At 45.1% G+C, this 18,207-nt stretch overlaps 3 protein-coding genes across 8 annotated transcripts in view; 2 read left to right on the top strand and 1 right to left on the bottom strand.

The window, feature by feature from the left end:
* Positions 1-1,168, top strand: part of CCHCR1 (coiled-coil alpha-helical rod protein 1) — a 29,963-nt gene extending 28,795 nt beyond the window's left edge. For all 4 annotated transcript variants that reach the window (XM_072989100.2, XM_072989101.2, XM_072989104.2 and 1 more), the window contains exons 16-18: positions 342-493; positions 577-688; positions 969-1,168. In XM_072989100.2, the coding sequence (XP_072845201.2) occupies positions 342-493; positions 577-688; positions 969-1,075 (371 nt within the window). In that variant the 3' untranslated portion in view covers positions 1,076-1,168. The remainder of the gene's footprint in view (positions 1-341; positions 494-576; positions 689-968) is intronic.
* A 2,692-nt stretch (positions 1,169-3,860) lies between these two features.
* On the top strand, positions 3,861-17,144 carry TCF19 (transcription factor 19). The gene is made up of 3 exons (XM_072989097.2): positions 3,861-5,514; positions 7,556-8,192; positions 10,294-17,144. Exons 1-3 carry the CDS (start codon positions 5,241-5,243, stop codon positions 10,526-10,528), a joined length of 1,146 nt encoding a protein of 381 aa, XP_072845198.2. The 5' UTR covers positions 3,861-5,240; the 3' UTR covers positions 10,529-17,144.
* POU5F1 (POU class 5 homeobox 1) overlaps positions 16,237-18,207 on the bottom strand; it is a 24,846-nt gene continuing 22,875 nt past the window's right edge. For 2 of the 3 annotated variants that reach the window (XM_020778718.3, XM_020778721.3), the window contains one exon: positions 16,237-17,567. In XM_020778718.3, coding sequence (XP_020634377.2) covers positions 17,316-17,567 — 252 coding nt within the window. In that variant the 3' untranslated portion in view covers positions 16,237-17,315. The remainder of the gene's footprint in view (positions 17,568-18,207) is intronic. The other variant, XM_020778719.3, reaches the window with a different exon arrangement.

Genomic DNA, 18,207 nt, shown 5'->3' with positions numbered 1-18,207 from the left:
ACAGGTAGCATGTTGGTGAATGTCTGGTGCCAAAGTCTATTTGCCGAATGATAAGCAATTGAGAGTCGTACAGTTCAGCAGTAGAGTTGGATGGCTCAAGTTTCAGCTGTTATTATATTCATTTGAAAAAGATCTCCAGGAGCAGAGCTAGGAAAGACCTTGAAATTTTGGTATTCCTGCCACTGGGAATAAGATAGTAGAGGTTTAGCGGGATCAGTGATCTCGTGTTAAGCACCTCCTCCCCTTCCACATTGCAATCTGAGCTTCATGTTCCTCATTCCCAGCGCTCATTATTGCCCCATTTAGTGTTGATCGCTCTTCATCCTTGTATCTCTTTCTAGTGGTTGCCCTCCGCCAGGCTGAGCGACAGGCAGCAAGAGACAAAGCTCGCAGCGAGGAACTGGCCAAGCTTCAAGAGTCTGCCACACAACAGGAAATAGCCCGGCTGGAAGGGCGTGTACGGGAACTTGAGAAGGACAAGAATCTACTGATGGTATGTCCAAGGAGTGACAGGGCTATCTGCCCCCCTCCAGTGACTGTTGTAGGCATCAGTGTCTTGTCTCTTTGTTTGTACAGGTCACCCTGAGGCAGGAAGGGCTGTTAGCCCAGCATAGGCAGAATCGCCAGGCAGCTATCCAGAGCTTAGCAGGGACAACTAGAAAGTCTGAAGCCAAGCCTCCATCTAAAGGTAGAGAATCCTTCCTCCACAGTTCATCTGGCTGCTGCTACCATTGTAACAGACCAGTTTGTCTTCTCACACACACACCCGACCACCTGCCAATGCCAACATTTCCTTTTCCACAATCCCTGGTCACTTGTCATTTTTTTCCTCATGCTGACATTCCAGTTTCTTCATTCCCAGATTCTTGCGCTGCTCAGTCTAACCCACCACAGGCTCTAGGCTAAGAGCATTTTACTTCTTGCTTGTCTGTTTCTCTAGTCTCTTGTTCATGGCTGTGTTTCCACAGAGTCCCTCCTTGCTGTGCTGGATGACCTGCAAGTTCTGGGTGCTGCTATCTTAGATGAAGAGGAAGTGGACAAGGACAGAAGTGCCAGCCCTGACACCGAAGAATAGTCTATGAAACAGCCGTCTGTTTGGCCATGGACAGACTGTAGAGAGTCTTAATACATGTAAATAAAATTTATTTAAAGTTGCTTGTTTTTTAAATGCTCTGTCATGGAACCTATCCTTAATTTCTACATTGGGTTTGGTCTCCTTTACCAATCTTAGTTTAAGACCTCCATCACAAAAACTGCAGTACTCAAGCCATCAGTAATTTATATTTACAACTTGCTTTCCATGCAGCTTTCTTCTATGTTAGCTTCTGAAATCCACGACCAGTTCTCGGTAATTTAGGAGCCTTGTGGCACAGTGGCTAAATGGCAGTACTGCAGCCCAAACTCTGATCACGACCCAGTTCAATCTTAAATAGCCAGCTCAAGGTTCACTCAGCCTTCCATCTTTCAGAGGTTAGTAAAATGAATGCTCAGCTTTCTTGGGGGGGGGGAATGGGGGCAATGTGTTGCCTGCATAATTAAATTGTAAACTACCCAGAGAGTGCTTTAAGTGCTATGGAACAGTATATAAGCAGCACACTTTGCTTTAACTTCCAACTGTCAAAACAGAAATGTAGCTGATAAGCTAAAGAAGTACAGTCAAATAATCAAGATTTAAAACCTCTTCTGCCAATCAAAATGAATTAAATTGGTTTGACCTCCAGTTTTTTAATACTCCTGTCATGTTCATATTGGCCACAAGAATAAGGGCCCTATTCATAGTTGGTACATGGGTGCACATATAAACCCCACACCCACATCCTATCCTGGTCAGTACTGCATTGCTGGATATGCAAAGATACGGTTTTTCAAGAAAGCATAGCAAGTAACGTGAATTTTCCTACTTATTCCTGTCACATAATGTAGAAAGGCTTAAAACACTTTTTTGAGTCGTCTTATGCCCGCCAACAAAACAGTTAGTAGAGGCATGAAGACTGGGGTGTTGATGCTACTTCTGGAAGATAATGAGGAGGTCAGGCCTCACGGTGTCAGGGAGACCACCTTCTCCATTAGCAGGTGTTTTTGTCCTGAACCTTGGTTGAAATTTGGAAGCTTTCCCTTCAGTTAGGAACAGTTCATACATTCAGCAGAAGAGTGGATAAGAGACCTAAAGCAGCAGTTTTAAGGAGAGAAATTCAGCTGAGCCTTCACTGAAATACACAACTTTTTGCTAATAATTATGTCTTCACAGGACAGCATTTCAGCCCAGTCACTCAATCCTTTAATAATGTGCTCCATAGCATAAAAATCTGCAAACAGATGGAAGAAACAGTTTTTTTCTTTCTGGTTTACTTTTTCCTGCTTGCTGTCTTCTGTAGCACAACAGTGGGACTTCAGTCTAGTTATTTGTATTGTGCTGCCAGTACAGGGAAACATACAGGCAAAAGCGTACACTGGACCTGTGAGGGAAGAGCCTATGGCTTTCATCACTGGGAGAAGGCCTATGATATCAAGCTTCAAGTTCATTCTCTCCAGGATCGCTGGAAAGCTCAAATGCCTTTTGCCAGTTGTACTCCATAACTTAATCCCTGCTTTACCTCATTTTCACAATTCAGGCAGAAAAGGTCTCTCCCTGTGCCAAGAGTTTTGTTTTGTTTTTATCAGGGGAAGGAGGAAACCGCTGTCGGGGGAGCAGGCTGCAAAGTTCAGTGGCAAGCATCATGCTATTCTGTTTCTTTGCAGAGCAGCCCAGTTGATATGTAGGCTGCACAAAGAAATCGCTGCAGGTTTTTTACAGCCAAATTTTGCTGAATGGGGATTTTGTAGCTACAGGATTTGTAGGTTTGCTCAGACTGGCTGAAAGGGGGTCTGATAGTCACCTTGAAAGCGCTCCCTCCAGAGCATAAGATTACCTGCATACAAAACAGACATACAAAATGTCTGTGAATTTCATTGTATGGGTATACTGTGTATATACTTACAATGACAATAAACAAACAAACAAACAAACAAATAAATAGGCAGTTACAAAATAGGGGAGAGTTTCAGCTTCCTCCAGGCCACCCAGTTTAGGAATGAGATCTCCCCAAAATGGCAAGCTAGGGAGTAAATTCAAATGTAGAATACAGGCAAGAATTCAGAAAAGGACCAAGGAAAGGAAGGAATTAGAAAAGTCCCTCAGTTGTAAGGATGTGAAGGTGAAGAAGTTAACAGGGAAAAATCATTTGAAATATGGTGTTGGAGGAGAGCTTTATGATAGTGGACCAAAAAAAAATGTAGGCGATCAAATAAAGTCTCTTCCAGAGGAAATATGACACTCAAGCTTCAGTATTTTGGGCGCATCCTGTGAAGACAAGACTGGCTGGAACAGACAAGGATAACAGGAAAAATTGAAAGCAGGAGAAAAAAGGAAAACCAAATACAGTATGCTATGGATCGACTCCATAAAGGAAACCATGGCTTTGGGTTTTGAGTAGGGCTGGATGAGGCCAGGGCATTTTGTAGGTGGGTCATTCGTACCGTCACCCTCTCTCAGCAACAACTTGAGGGCAACTTGTGGTGTGTGGTCAAGTTGCCTATTAGGTGCGTATCTTGACTGTAGGCACATAACAACAACAACAATGAAGGACAGAGTCCGGCATTCGCCTCCCTCCAGCCCCAGAAGCGAGAACTTCGGAGACCTGACGCCACAACCAACACCAGCTGAACAGAAAAGAAATGCGGAGGGAAGAGGAAAACCCAGCTTCCCAAAACCGACACCTCAGCCGGTGCCACCTGTGGCATGAGCTCCCGCCCGCGCATGCGTCGCTGCCGGGCGGCACCCCCCCTCCCAAATACCACCTCCCGCCTAGCCGCCCATTCTCCTTTCTGTCGACCAACCAACCCGCCACAGGGCCGAGCCCCGCCCACCAAGCCAGGATTTTTTCACCGCCCCGCCCCCCCTCACAAGCCCTAACTCTCGCGCGCTCGAGTACGATAACCTCCCCACCCTCCTTTTAACCAATCCAAACAGGAGGACTGTCCTCCAGGAGACCAATCGGAGCCGGAAGTCGCGTCCTTCCTCCTTTCGCCTGCCTCAGCCGGACCAATCGGCGAGGAGCGCGCGCCGCTCGGAGCCCGGGCGGAGGCGATGAAGAAGACGAGGACGACTCCGCCGGCTCCAGCTGTGAGGTCTCCGACGCCCATTTCCCTTTCGCCGCCATAGGTGGGAAGCAAGACAAACGGGGTCCTGGAATCCACGCCGCCTCGCCCGCGTTGCTTCAGAAACAGGCTTTCTGTAACGCGACCCGAGGTCCCGTTGACACCGAGGTTCCGACGTTCTCGAACCGTGTTGCCTGCCGAAGAGTTCTGTATGTGCCGGAGAGCGGCAATCATATACAGTACCTCGTTGCTAAGGAAGCGTGAAGAGGGATGCGAAGCGGGCCTAGACCCGGATAATCCCCAAGATTCCGCGCTCCTGGAGTGCAAAGGCACCGGTTCCCAGGAAGATCCGGACGATCCAGCCCGCGGCTCAAAGTCAAGGGCTGGCCGGTTCTGAAGTTGCACCGAGTCGCTCGACTCCTGGCTACACCAGAAGGTGCACGGGGTAGGGGGAACTGAGGGGTAAGGTGATTCGCTGGCTGATCCTTATTTCCCCCCCCCTGAATCATCACTGCCAGTGTTTGGAAGAAAAGCATCCAGGGACACTTTGCACAAAAAGGGTATTTCTGGCTGTTTTTACGAGTCGGTTCGGCCGCAAATTGCACTTGAAGGACCACGGAAGCCTCATTTCTCGTTCAGGAGAAGGCACAAGTTGAAGAGTGGCTTCCGTGATTTTCCCTAGGAAGAAACGGGTCTTATGGCTGGGAGAAGTGTGGGGGTTTTTTTTCTGTGCAATAAGACTAATCAGGGTAGCGTTCCTTAAATGTGAGTGACTTGCACTGGTGAAATGCTCCAATCCCCATTGTTTCACTTAGATATTATTAACCTGTGATTCTCAAGGCTTTTTCTGTAGCAATCCGAATTTGCACTGCTGACTTTTCTTCTGTGCACTCAATGCTGCTTGTTTCATCTTCAGTGAAGAAACTTATAGATGTCTAAATGCTAACTGATATTGGAGTGGAAGCTGAATTTTGTGACTTGTGAACCTTGCTGCTATTGGACTCCCATTTTATTAGATTTCAGCTCCTTTCCTCCTGAGTGGAATTAAGAGAGTCTTGACAGCTATTCCCTCCTATGCTTGTGGGGACAAAGGGGACAAAGCCATGCTTTCAGAAGCCCTTCCTTGCTTCCAGTTACTCCGGATGGGCCCAGTGTCTCCGGGGGATTCACCCAACCGGGATCTTTACACCTTCCGACCGGCCAGGCCCAGCTGCATCTATCGGCTGGGCCGTCGGGCCGAGGTCTGTGATGTTGTTCTGGTGTCGGAGCAGAATCCAACCTTGATCTCCCGGATCCATGCAGAGATCCATGCTGAGAGGGACGCTGACAGCGCAGCTGGGGAGTGGCGTGTGGGCCTGGTGGACTACAGCAGTCATGGTGAGTCCTTGGAAACGTCCTGCCCCAAGGAGGTGGGGCTACACCTGACAGCTAGGAGGCCGTCCCTGCATTGTCTCTGTAATCTTGGGTGCTAGCATATGCAGGACAAAGATGCATTGGCTCTGTGTCAAAAAAAGGGGAAGAGCTGCAGATTGTTCAGGAGGCAACCGGTATGCAACAAACAGGTTTTAAGTCATTGATGGTAGCAGTCTAACTAATATTTGTGTGGATAGCATCAACCATTTCTGAAAATTTTAAAAGTTGCTGGTCATCCCTGTAAAGGAACCTGGCATTCCAAAATATGCTGAGTTGTTATTCTCTCTGTGTGTGTGTTCTGTGCTGTCAAGTCAGAACTGGTTAATAGCTACTTTAATAGGGCTTTCAAAGTAAGTGAGATGTTTAAGGAGTGGTTTTACCACTTCCACTCCCCCAGTGAGTTTCATGGCTGATTAGGGATTCAAACCCAGGACTCAGAGACCTAGTCTGTTAATGTATACACTAAACTGCCTTGGGTTCTTTTGGGGAGAAAGGTGGGGCAGAAATACGTACGTACGCACACATGCACGCAGACACGTGCGTAAATACACAGAGTACAGGGAATAACCTAGTTGTTAGTACTGTTGGTTTGTTTGTTTTACAGATTTCTGAGAAATGTTTGGAGCCCATCTTAGTTTTGCCCCTTTACAGGTTGGGAGTCAGCTTATTTATTTTGAGTTGAACCCCCAAGATGGACTGAGTCTGGGTGTGCTCCAAAATTCAAAACATATCTGCAGAGGAACAGGAATGCTTTTTCTTCCTCTATCTGTTTTTGCTTCCATAAAATATCAATGGAAACTAAGGAACAACTCAATTCTTTCCACAAAATGACTATAGTTTCTAAGTAGCAGGAACTGAATTGTATAAAGGTGCAATGCATTTTTTTTGCAATGTATGATTTCAGAGACTGACACATTTATTATGTAATAAGATTTGTGCACTAATTAATGGTGTGTTATACTGTGTTGGAACACAAAAGCATAGATGGGGATGTGGTTGTTACATGCATGAATGGTGGAGTCAAATGCTTATGAATTTGCAGAACAGGAATGCAACGATCATATGAATTTTTGCCACATTGTTTTGCATGTTTCATTTGTACCCCTGTTTGTAGCATGAGTGTGTAACAAATCTTCCAAAATGTATTCACATTTACGATGTATGACATTGATAGGCATTTTGATTCCCAGTCCACAGAGAGAATAGGGATAGTCTGGTCACAGTGAGCCAGGCTCTTGGAAGCCGCAGAATGGAGGCTGGCCTTGACTCAGTTGGAAAACTTCAACACGTTCACAAGGCAGAATTACAATGGTGTTTGTGTTTGTTGAGTATTTATTTTGGTGGGATTTTAAAAACCCATCTGTTTACTTTTGTTAAATTCAGTTTAAATTTTGCCAGGATGCAAAAAAAAAAAAAAAAAAAAAAACATTGATTTTTACCCATCCTGTATTTTGCCTTTCTCCCTTAGAAGTGCCTTCCTACATAATTTTAAAGAAACAAATGCATTTTAAAACCCAATAAATTACAGTTTCAAAACACTATTAAGTAGATTATCATGCTAGAACACAGAAGTAGCACAATTTTAAAACTGTTGAAAGGGGGAAAAACGAAAAGTGCAACAACCACTATTAAAAGGTGGGTCATCATCATTAATCTGTTGCCAAAGGTCCTTCTAAATAACAATGAATTTGTTTTTAAGTATGATTTTTGTTGTATTTATTGTTCAGTTTGTTTTTAGTGATGCTGTTGGGAACCTTGAAGGCTACTATTGGTGGAAAGACAGGATAATAATGTGGTTACATAAAGAAAGAAAGCAAAGCAGGGTTTCTGCAGCTGGGGCCCTCCACAAGTTCCTTTGGACTCCTCCTGCTTCCTTGTGTCCCACAGGCTACTAGGCCATCTAAGGCTAACAGGAGTTGCAGTCTAACAACATCTGGAGAGCCACAACCATTCATCCTAATCTAAAGAGTGCCCTTTTTCTTTTTTTATCGAATTTCACCTTCAGGTACTTACGTCAATGCCGTTCGTAGTCCCCATGGCCAGCGTGTGGATTTGAACGATGGGGATCTTCTAACGTTTGGTCACCCCAACCCCGTGCCGGAGGGCTGCACGCTGCTACCGCCACATGGCAACTCAGAGTTCTACTTCCTCTTCCAGAAAGTCCACGTCAGGCCCCAGGATTTTGCTGCTATCACTGAGCCCAAGGCTCCCTGGGCTTCTTCCTGTGGCTTCAGGCCAGTGCTGCCCTCTGGCAACCACCGCATCCGCCCGCTTTCCCGCCACTCGCCGACCTCCCTCTCCTGCCGTTCCAAAGCCACCCTCATCCTCAGCTCCATTGGCAGCCTCAGCAAACTTAAGCCGCAGCCGTTCACCTTCTCTCTCGACCGGGGCCGCCCCACGGAAGCCCCCGCCCAGCCAAGAACCTCTCGTAATCGCCGCAAGTCGGCGCACACGCTTCTGCCTGAGCTGGAGGATGAGATCACCCGCCTGGAAGAGGAGCAGCCGCCCCCAGTCAAAGTCCAGCGGTTGGGCAACTACGCACATTGTCACGGCGACCCTTTGCGGCTGCCACCGCGAGTGCCAGAGGGAAGCAAGAACCCACACAAAGATCTGAGGCCAAAGCTTCACATCACACCCACTGGGTGAGTCCCTTTTAGGTCTGCATTATAGCCAGTGTAGCTCTTTCTAGGAAAATTAACTGAAATGCCAGTACTAGTCATTTTTTAAAAAGGATATTATTAGCTGTCTCTTAAAAAAAAACCAAAATGGTTAGCACTTTTGGGGACAAAGAGAAAATTCTGTTTATTTCCCACTTTTCCTCAACTTGAACTCAAGGTACGTAACTTTTCTTCTCCCTATTACTGTATATGCTCACAGTGACCCTGTGGAGGGATGTCAGTTTGAGAGACAGTGACCGGCCCAAAGTCATCCAGGTAATTTCATGGCCAGACTTTGGAAAAGATGCTTTGACAGCATCTACCGGAACCCCCTAGCTGGCATCACTATTTAACTTTTCCAAACTATGCTCTGCTAATTTCACCACTTTCAGCTATCCCCTGTTGAATCTCTTTTTCACAAACACTTCCTTGCCGACACTTTCTAACTCAATTTCTGAATCCTGCTTTTTTTTGGAAACCCTCTCTAACTCAGAAGCATTTTTATAACCTTTTTAAAAAAGAAACTTTTAAAATGGTAACATTCTTACAGCCCTGTTTCTGATACCTTGTTCCACAAGTGTGGAATTCCTCTCTGTAGTTTTGCTCCCTAGACTTTTTATCCCTTTCTAAGCATACATACATGCCTTTTGCCTTTTCAATGTTTGATCTGAGGTATTGAGGTATAATTAACTCCTTGTCAGCATAAGATGTTAGCATTAAAGCAGAGACATATTAGCTAATTGGCCTCTCCCTCTGTTAAAGAGAAGCCACCATGATGAAGCCTGAGGCTTTTGGAACATTGAAAGACCCTTTCTTTCTCTTTCTTTCTTTCTTTCTTTCTCTCTCTCTCTCTCTCTCTCTCTCTCTCTCTCTCTCTCTCTCTCTCTCTGTGTGTTGCAGCACTTATCAACAAGAGGGACAGGCATTCATGAGAGGAAGGATGGTTTAGTGATGGAAGCCACAGAAGGAGGCTGACTGAGGGAGGTTTTTCTGGCCTTGGTGAAGAATGGCAGCTTGGAATGAAAACCCTGCTCTCTTGTGGACTCTTTTTCCTTCCCCCGTTCTTCCCAGACTGGCATGAGATTATCAGAAAGGCTCAGTATAGGAAGCATTCCCATCCCTATTATGCCCATTGGACATGGCTTCCTATAGGAAACTCAGGCAATTTCCTCTGAATCTTGTTGACAGCTGCAGTGCCTCCAGTTTTGGTAGCAAATGGAAGCACCGAGGCCTGAGGGCACAGCCTCAGGGAAGTCACATATTCTGCACACTCCTGAGGATTATGGAATATTGTTGATTTCCCACTCCCTGCCTGGAACTGAAGGCTGGGGATCAGATTTTCAGATTTCTTTTTGGAGAATATGTCACATGATTCTCCCTTCTGGGAATGTTAGCTCACAGACACCTAAAAGTGGCTCCTCTGGGAGAAAGGCCTAAATAGGAAGGCTTTGAGGCCTAGCTAGGCCTAGCTCCGGTCAAGCTTCCTGTTGCTGCCTTGGTGCGAGCTGGGAGCTTTCTGAACAGGTAGGTTAAATTAGGCCTCAGAACTTCCCAGCGTAGGCTTTTCTCCCATGTGAGCCACATTTAGCTGTTTGTAAGATGTCTGGCTGTCAGGCAGAACTCTCAGAATTGAGCATTGCTGGATTTGTAATCCAAAAACATCTGGAAAATCCCACTCTTACTGAGAGCTTTTGTAAATGAACAATTAATACATTGATTTGGGTAAAAATGTACCTAATAAAGGGTTTCCTTGCCATCATTTTTCATTTCATGTGATGAATACTGGGGTTTAAAATCTGCCCTCTGTTAAGTGATATTTAGGGAATATAATTTACTATTTCTGACCAACATTGTAAAATAAAACGGTAAATATAATTTACCCTTTATCTTCCTCAGAGAAGGTTCAGATTCGATCTTTGCATAGCTAATTAGTAGACGCTGTCTAGGAGGCGGGGTATAAATCTAATTAATTAATTAACTATATGAATGAATGAATGGGGGCATATGGAGCACATCTATAAAATGCTATGGTGCTGTTGAGAAAAATAGCAACACGTGGTGCTTGTTCTTTTCTATCTCCTCGCAGGAAACGACGTGGCCGGCCTCGGAAGAACCCTCTCGGAGGTCCCTGCCAGGTTTTCTCCCAGACCCTGTCCGCGTCAGAGCCGTGTGCAGCATCCCAGTGCCACCTTCCCCAGGATGAGATGGTGACGTGGGTCCAGTGTGATGGCTGCGATGCCTGGTTCCACGTCGCCTGTGTCGGGTGCAGCTACAATGCCGTAAAAGAGGCGGATTTCCGCTGTGCTTCCTGCCGCTCATAACGGAAGCCGGAGTGGTAGAAGGCACCACTTGCAGAGAACGTGTGACATCCATGAATCCAATGGCATGTTGCAGGCAGAACATTTTAGTGGAAGTGCTGGGTGTGGACAATTGGACTAGTGGAATTTGCACAAGGAAAGGAGGGGGGGAAAAGCAGTGATGAAAAGCAGATAAGGACAAAGGACAGGTGAAAAACATAACCCTTTAGGAACGCCTCAGAGGGAATGAATGCTTTAGTCATGAGCTAGCAACACCCGAGTCCTGCCTTCTCCCTTTTGCTTTTCTTGTCTGAAGACATAATGCTGCCAGATTGCAAACTCCATCCCCTTGGTGCTGGTGAAGACATGCAAGGAGACCATGACTGTTTGTGGGAATATACTGGATTGCTCCATCATCCCAAGCTGCAAAGTTTTCACTTATGAGGACCAGTTGCAAAAAAAAGCCAAGCAGAGTGTGGAGATCCTTGCAGGGGACAGTTAATGCAGATGGGCTTCAGATTTGCACCGGTTGTAGAAGGAAGAGCTTATGAAAATGTGAATGCCTCGTTTCTGATGGGCACCGTGGGGGCAAGCCTTCTAATCAAAGTCATTTGGCAAGAACGACTGACTCATCAGACTAGAGTAACAGCACTGTGTCTGGGTCACCGCCAGCAAACTTACTGGCTTTCTTTTACAGGATCAGTGTTGAGAAAGGCCACGGTGCTATGAATGAGCAAGGGTGCAATGTAGCGATTGCATCTCTCTGATGCTTTGAAAGCTTACCTGCTCCTTGGGTTCACATGAAGAAAATGACATTGTGTCTGTTCTGCAAGAACAAGTGTGTGCTGTCATTAACGAGGAGGAGGGTCGTGTTCTCTCATGCTTTACGACAGACAAGCAGGGAGAAGGTGAAGAAATAAGTGAAAATCACGGAGTGCTAAATTCCCACCACAGTTATGCCTTAACCTGAGCTGATGGGCTACTGAAAGCTCAAGGACAGAGGTATTCTTTCTGCATATCTAAAGCATATGCAGGTTTTTACACTGAAAGAAGAAGACTACGGAGGAGGAGAATGGGTATCCGCTTGATCTCAGCATGTTTTTAACTTTCCTATCTCTTGCCTCTGAGACTGGGATAGAAACAGATGGCGGAAGAAGGCTCAGCTCTCATCACACATGGACACACTTGATACGAAAAAGCCTGTCCCCACTTTCATAAAAGAACAAGGCAAAGCAACGAACAGCTGTCCACTTCCCATCCCATTAACATGGTTCTTTATCTTTTGCAGCAAAAACAAAAAAAACCAAAAAAAAAAACCCCAATGGCCTGCTGTGCCTGAGAGGCTAAAAAATGGGTTTGCGTTTTGTCAGATGCATGAAATATTACCCTTGGTCAATGTGCAGATAAGAACATGGCACACAGAGGTATAGAAATAAAGAGGTTTAATGCACAGGTAGGGCGAAAAGCAAGGAAATGCAAGGAGAAGAGAGACCATTGTCATATGCCAGAAGCCCAAATCAGTAGACAATAAGCATAGTGACTCATACTGCAGGCTCTGTGATATTATTTTTCTAGCCCTGCTGACAAATCGCCTGTGGTCTACAAAAGCTTGCACTTCGATTTGTTAAATGGTGTGTCCTCTAAGGAGTTTTGCATCGAGAAGTGAGATCTGTAGCTTTAATCTCACTATTCAAGAATACTTCTCCAAGATTTTTTATTTTTTTGGTCCTAGGGTTGTCTGGCTTTTAACCCGCTAGTAATACACACAGAAGAGCGTGGTTGCATATGCTCCAGGGTATGTGCGAGGGAGGGTTTTATGTACCAGTGCTTCCCTTTATGAAGGAAAGGGAAATGCTGGAGTTTAGAAGCAAGCCGTTGTCCTGGTAAGTAAGACAGCAGCACCCCACTCCCTCCTCCTTGAATGTCAGTGGGAAGTATAGAAGGGAGAAGGACCGAAGAAGAGAACAAGCCGCAGCACCTGCATGCTTAGGCCCGGCCATTGTACATCCTGGCCCGTCTAGGCAGGCCTCTTTGCTAGAGCAGTGGAACATCAGCCCTTTGGACCTTGAGAGGTTATTCTGGGCACCCCAAACCCCAGAATTCCTTCTTCTTGTCCCTGCTGGCTCGGGCCTTCTGACTTGGGCTTTTGGCATAAGACCAGAAGCAGAGCACACTCTGCTCTTTGCAAGGGCTCCCTTTAGGAATGAAATGTAGCCTCATGTTGGCCATCTTGTAGGGCCTGGTGACTGGGTTAGGGTGGGCAGTCTCAGCAGTCTTTGGGTGCGGAATTGAACTCTGTTCCATCAGAGCCAGAAATGGCTAAGGTTAGCCATCTTCCCCCAGAGAGAGAGAGAGAGAGAGAGAGAGAGAGAGAGAGAGAGAGAGAGAGAGAGAGAGAGAGAGAGAGAGAGAGATACACACACACACACACACACACACACACACACACACACACACACACACACACACACACACACACACAACACACAAACACACAAACACACAAACACACAAACAAAATAATGAAAAGAGGAAGTATCTGAATGGGCAGTTCTGGTTTCAGTTGGGGTGGTGGTGTTCAAGGGCCCAACCACAGATCTTTATGCAAGACCTCTGTTCTGCCAGGCCTCCAGGAGAGGAAACAGGGTTTTTGTCATCAATTTTTAAAATTGATTACTCTATTATTATTATTTTTTAGACAAAAATGCTCAGGTGTCCTTGGGAATCTCAGAACTGACTGACCCTAGGGCTGTTGGGCAGCCCACTCCTGCTGTAACCTGACCACCTAAGTCTGAAGTGTGGCACTGTGGGTTGGAGCCTGTTTCAGCACTGACTACACGCCCTATATGTGCACCTTGAGCAGACAACCTTCATTGTACAAAGCCATGTTCCCCTACATTCAATTATCTCTTGTGTCCGGAGTCTAGTTTAACATTCGCTGCTTTCAAAATTGCTGGAGCTACACCTATATGTCCGTGAGGAGCTTTTCGTAATGAAAACAAGCTGGCAACAACCAAAGGCTCTTAAATTTTTGAGATGGGGAAGAGAGTTTATTTCTGCAGACATCTCCCACATTGCTTTTTATCTTGAGGAAAGAAGGAAGATTTAATTATTTCTGTGCTTTTGTCATTTTGCAACCGATTTGCTCACAAATTACTGAAATAAACCCAAACTCCAAAGTTGGTATGTGCTGTCCATATTGTTTTGTTTTTAAAATAAAGTGATGGGATGGATTTTCCTCCTTTTCCCCCTTTCTTTCATGGTCTGCCGTGATCGGATTGAAGATTTTTGATTAGAAGGATGGGCAACTTGTGGCATGCCTGCTGTTGTTGCACCACACGTCTCCAGCCATAACTAGCATAGTCAAGGTGGTGAGCTCCTGGGAGGTGCTGTGATCCATCAGGTGTCCCACCCTGACTGAAAGGGACAAGTGGTCTGCCCTTGAGTAAAATGATAGTCAAGGTTTCAGAACATTCATTTTTCCAATTTCACCTTTTTGCCTGAGCCAGTCCATGTTTGCTTCTTGGATGACTTGGTAAAAATGGGCAAGCTTTCTGATATAAGTTGCCCACCATTTTTGACTTTACTCATTCATATACAGAGGACTATTGGACTTGTGGTAGATGCACGTTTTGAGAAGATATAAGCTGCCTTTCTCCAACTAAGGGGGCCCAAGGTAGCTCACAATATTAAAAGAACAGAATTAAAAACATAACAAACATAAAAAACCATTAACCTATACAGTGGTGCCTCCCCTTACAAATGTCCCTACCTACGACCAGTTTGACTTACAACCAGCTCCGGCTGCAAAATTTTGCTTCTACTTGTGACGGGAGCTTCCACTTATGAACAGAAAAAAGGTGGGAAATTCAAACTGCTAACTATAGGTGGGAAAAGTGGCTGCTTCTTTGTAGCTCGTTCGCCCGGGCAGTTAGAGAGCGTGTGTCCTTGTCGGAGGCTTGGGACTGCCTCCTTGTGATCCGGAGTGAGCATATGTGTGTGTGCAGGGAGGTAAGGGGCTGTTTTCTGCTTTTTCAAAACTTATGAGTGTTTTTGCAGTGTGGATTTAGGCTGGGGGGGGGTTAAGTTTCTGTGCTGTGATGAGTCTTGGGGGTTTGTTTGCTTTTTGGGTTTTTTCCCTGCCCATTTCCAATGGGTCTTGGGGGGTTTGGTTGCTTTTGGGTCCCCCCCATTTCTGCTGGGTCCTGCATGCTTCCCTTGCTTTTTCCTTTGCATTTCTGACCTTGTTCCTCTATTCTCTGTGCATTTCCAATCTGCTCCGTTTGTTTTCTGTGCATTTGCAATGGGTCTTGCACACTTGATTGCTTTTCTCCCCCCCCCCCCCTTTCAGCCGGAAGGGATTAATCGCATTTCCAGAGATTCTTGCTGTAATTTTTGGTGATTTTTTTCTTTGGAATGGATTAATGGGGTTTCAGTGCATTCCTATGGGAAATGGTGCTTCGACTTAACGACCATTCCAACTTACATCCATCTTCTGGAACGGATTACGGTCATAAGTGGAGGCACCATTGTACTCTTAATTAAAATACAATCAAATAATTAAAAGCAGGTAAACATTAAAAACAATCTTAACTTTAAAATGGCATTCAAGGACTCAGTCATGATTGTTAAAAGCCTGACTGAAAATATGGGTCTTCATCTGTCTGCCAGGATAAAAGGGAGTGGCTGGCGTGATCCCTGTTCTAAACGTAGTCCCTTCCTGCTAAGATGATGGCTACCAACTGGTCCTTAGTTTGAAGACATCACAGAAGAGTGCTTAATCTTATGCCCTCCAGATATTGTCAGCCACAACCCCTACCATCGTGCACCTTGTCTAAATTGGATGGGTGTTGTGTCCAAAACAAGGGGAGCACTAGACAGCCATGCAAGCAACCAGATCTACGTTTCTGTTTGAATGATGTATTAAAATACATCGATCATTAGTCAGCTCCCAATATATTCCAAAGTTGGCTTTTTTTAAAAAAAAATGCAAAAGAGGTCAGTCATACAACTGTCTATATACATATGAAGAATGGAAACAAAGGTTTCATAAAGTGGGCTAGAATTCATAGAAGTTTGAGCAGCCCTTTAGAAAACTGGCAACCGAGCACCATGTATTTTAACAGCAACAGGAATGTGACAAAACGTACCCAACCAGATGCCTCCCTCCTGCAACTGGTGCCAAATAGTGAAAATGCTACCTGCTATGTGATGACATGGAGTCTTTAGGGAGGGCTTTGGTCTTTATTCCTGCCCTGTCACTCAACTGAAGATGGCAGCAGATGTTGATCACCTCTCTGTACTCTATTTCTCTACTCTTCCAAGCTCCTTAAGGAGCTACCATTCAACCTCCCCCCCCCCAATCTCCTTAACTTAGGGGAACATGAGAAGTTTGCTATGCTAGCTGCAGAGATTCTGACAGTTCTAGCCCTAAGCAGTAATTTTTCCAAACTTTGATAGGTAGGCATAGAAGACAGATTTGAGATTATTGGAGTCCCTCCTAAAGTAGACACACTCACAGAGAGAGTCCTTTAAAATCACGGGTACTAAACAGAACACCCTTTTCACATACGTCAATAAAACAGTTCAGTAGGAGAAGGCATAGGCTAATGAGCAGAATTGCTAGCAGGGAGGAAGTGTAAGTAATAAAAGACAGCAAAGATGGATGAACCATGGCAAGTTATTAACTCATAAAAATCCTTATCTGGTTAAAAAAAAGATGACACATACAGTATGGTTAAGAATTTTATTAGGGGTCTCATGCATACAATTCAGAGTGCCAAGAGCACATTAAGACATTTTGAGTACAGAGACCAAATTGATTTTATTCTTAAAAACATTAAAACCTCTCCCCCACCAGAGAAAATATGACAATTCCTCTCCCACACCCAAAAAAATAGTAATTATTGAAAAACAAATATATGAGGTAAGGAAGTACTGAAGAAATCTTAGATGTCTCCTTACTGGTTTTCAGAACCTGGAATGCCACAAGGAAGGGGAAAAAGGGATATACACCATGCTAAACTCAAGGAAGAGTCACTGTTATAAATTACTCTTCCTTGAGTTTAAGATGGTGTAAATCCTCCGTCATGCCATTTAAGAGGAGACATACAGACATTGGCTCTGGAGTGAATGATCCTCATTGCTCTAAAGTACAATTCAAGTTCCTGATTCCCCACCTACCTATTGAAAATAGTACGATTTTTAAATCTGATCTGCTATTTCCCCAAATAACACTATCTAAAGCATTTCTGAACCCCAGTGATTTTAACAGGACAGTGTTATTTAGGGAGTAAATATTGCAGGTCCTTTTCATTACTGAAAAGGATGGGGAAGAAAAGAGTCAGGATATTACCGGATTAATTTCCTCTTCACTTACATATCTACGACTGTAATGAAAATCAGCAAACACTGTGGGCTCTAGGGAACTAAAGCCTATTGTCAGAGGGGAAAAATAACTTTATTCTAAAAGCATCTAGAAGCACATTTTACTTTGAGAATGTAATAAGAATAGATTAAAATCATGATTACAAGCCACAGCTCAGACTTTAGTATCAAGTCTAAGCTGTGACTAGTGATCACGATTTTAATGAAGATCTTTGCTCTGAAGATCTGTATCCCTGATTTATAATGTTTTTTTTTTAAAAAGAGACAAAACAACAAGAACAACTGAACAAACCAATCCTAGGAGCCTCCTAAAGGGACCTAGTGCTTAAAAAAAAAGAGAAAAAGAAAAAAGAAGAAGCCAAAAGTAGGATATCCTTTGGATTAAAAAGTCAGAGGGAGGGGGTGGGTTGGTTAAAAGGGCCCTTCAGCTGGAATGCATAGGGTGACCCACAACTGCAGAGCCAGATGGGGCAGGGACAAAGGCCTCGCCATCGTGAAACGGGGGGAGGAAGACAGCCGTAAGCGCAGGGGGTCCGTAGCCCTGGGGCTGGGGCACGTAGGTGGGCCCAGGTTGCAGCGGGCCGGGGGAGAAAGCAAGGCCCTCACAGTTCTGAGGAGCTACTCCCATATTGCGCTTGCCCTTCTGGCGACGATTGCAGAACCAGACACGAACCACCTACGTTGTGGAGGGAAAAAAGGAAAAAAGAAGAATGTTTACTGCCGGGAAACACCCCTCTGCATCTCAACACACACACACAAACGCCTCCGTGCCAATACTCCATTTCTGTGCCCGCCCGTCCCCCTTCCACTTCCCATCTCCTAAGCAACCCCCTTCCCTAACCAGGAGTTCTGGAACGGCCTTCTTTGGGCCAACGGGAGGGTGTCCCGACACACAAGGTGCTCACATTTCTTTTGACTTCCTACTGTGGAGATCTCTAAGAATCCACCCTCTCCCTCTGTTCGGATCTTTAAAACAGGAACAACAGGGATCTGGCAGTTTGTCGAGCCTTATGTATGTATTAAATTTGGGAGCTGCATATTATTTCGAGGTCAATTAGAAACCTAATGTTACATATTAAAAAACAAAAAGCAACACAGTGTGGGTGCCAGAAATGTAAGTCCATGTCCCGTCTTCTCCCCTATGACCTCAGAAACAGAACGTGGAAAAGTTAATTTGTTGGCCTATGGCTTCCAGAACCCAAGCAGCTATTCCATGATTTTTGACAGTTCTGCTTGAAAGTCTAGGGATTGTAAAAGGGGAGGTACCCGTATATCCTGTTTCCCTGTTAAGTAAGATCTAACCTGAAAAAAAAGCC

Source organism: Pogona vitticeps, chromosome 2 (genome assembly GCF_051106095.1).
Source record: "Pogona vitticeps strain Pit_001003342236 chromosome 2, PviZW2.1, whole genome shotgun sequence".
In the NCBI taxonomy this organism is placed as follows: Eukaryota; Metazoa; Chordata; class Lepidosauria; order Squamata; family Agamidae; genus Pogona; species Pogona vitticeps.
The sequence above is the reverse complement of the archived record's forward strand: the minus strand, read 5'-3'. Positions and strand labels throughout refer to the sequence as shown.

Bases quoted from the DNA above. Each gene is read 5' to 3' on its own strand.
- TCF19 (XM_072989097.2), top strand. From the start codon at position 5,241: ATGCTTTCAGAAGCCCTTCCTTGCTTCCAGTTACTCCGGATGGGCCCA. The intron at 5,515-7,555 runs GTGAGTCCTTGG...TTTCACCTTCAG, and splicing joins GGTGGACTACAGCAGTCATG to GTACTTACGTCAATGCCGTT. The intron at 8,193-10,293 runs GTGAGTCCCTTT...ATCTCCTCGCAG, and splicing joins CTTCACATCACACCCACTGG to GAAACGACGTGGCCGGCCTC.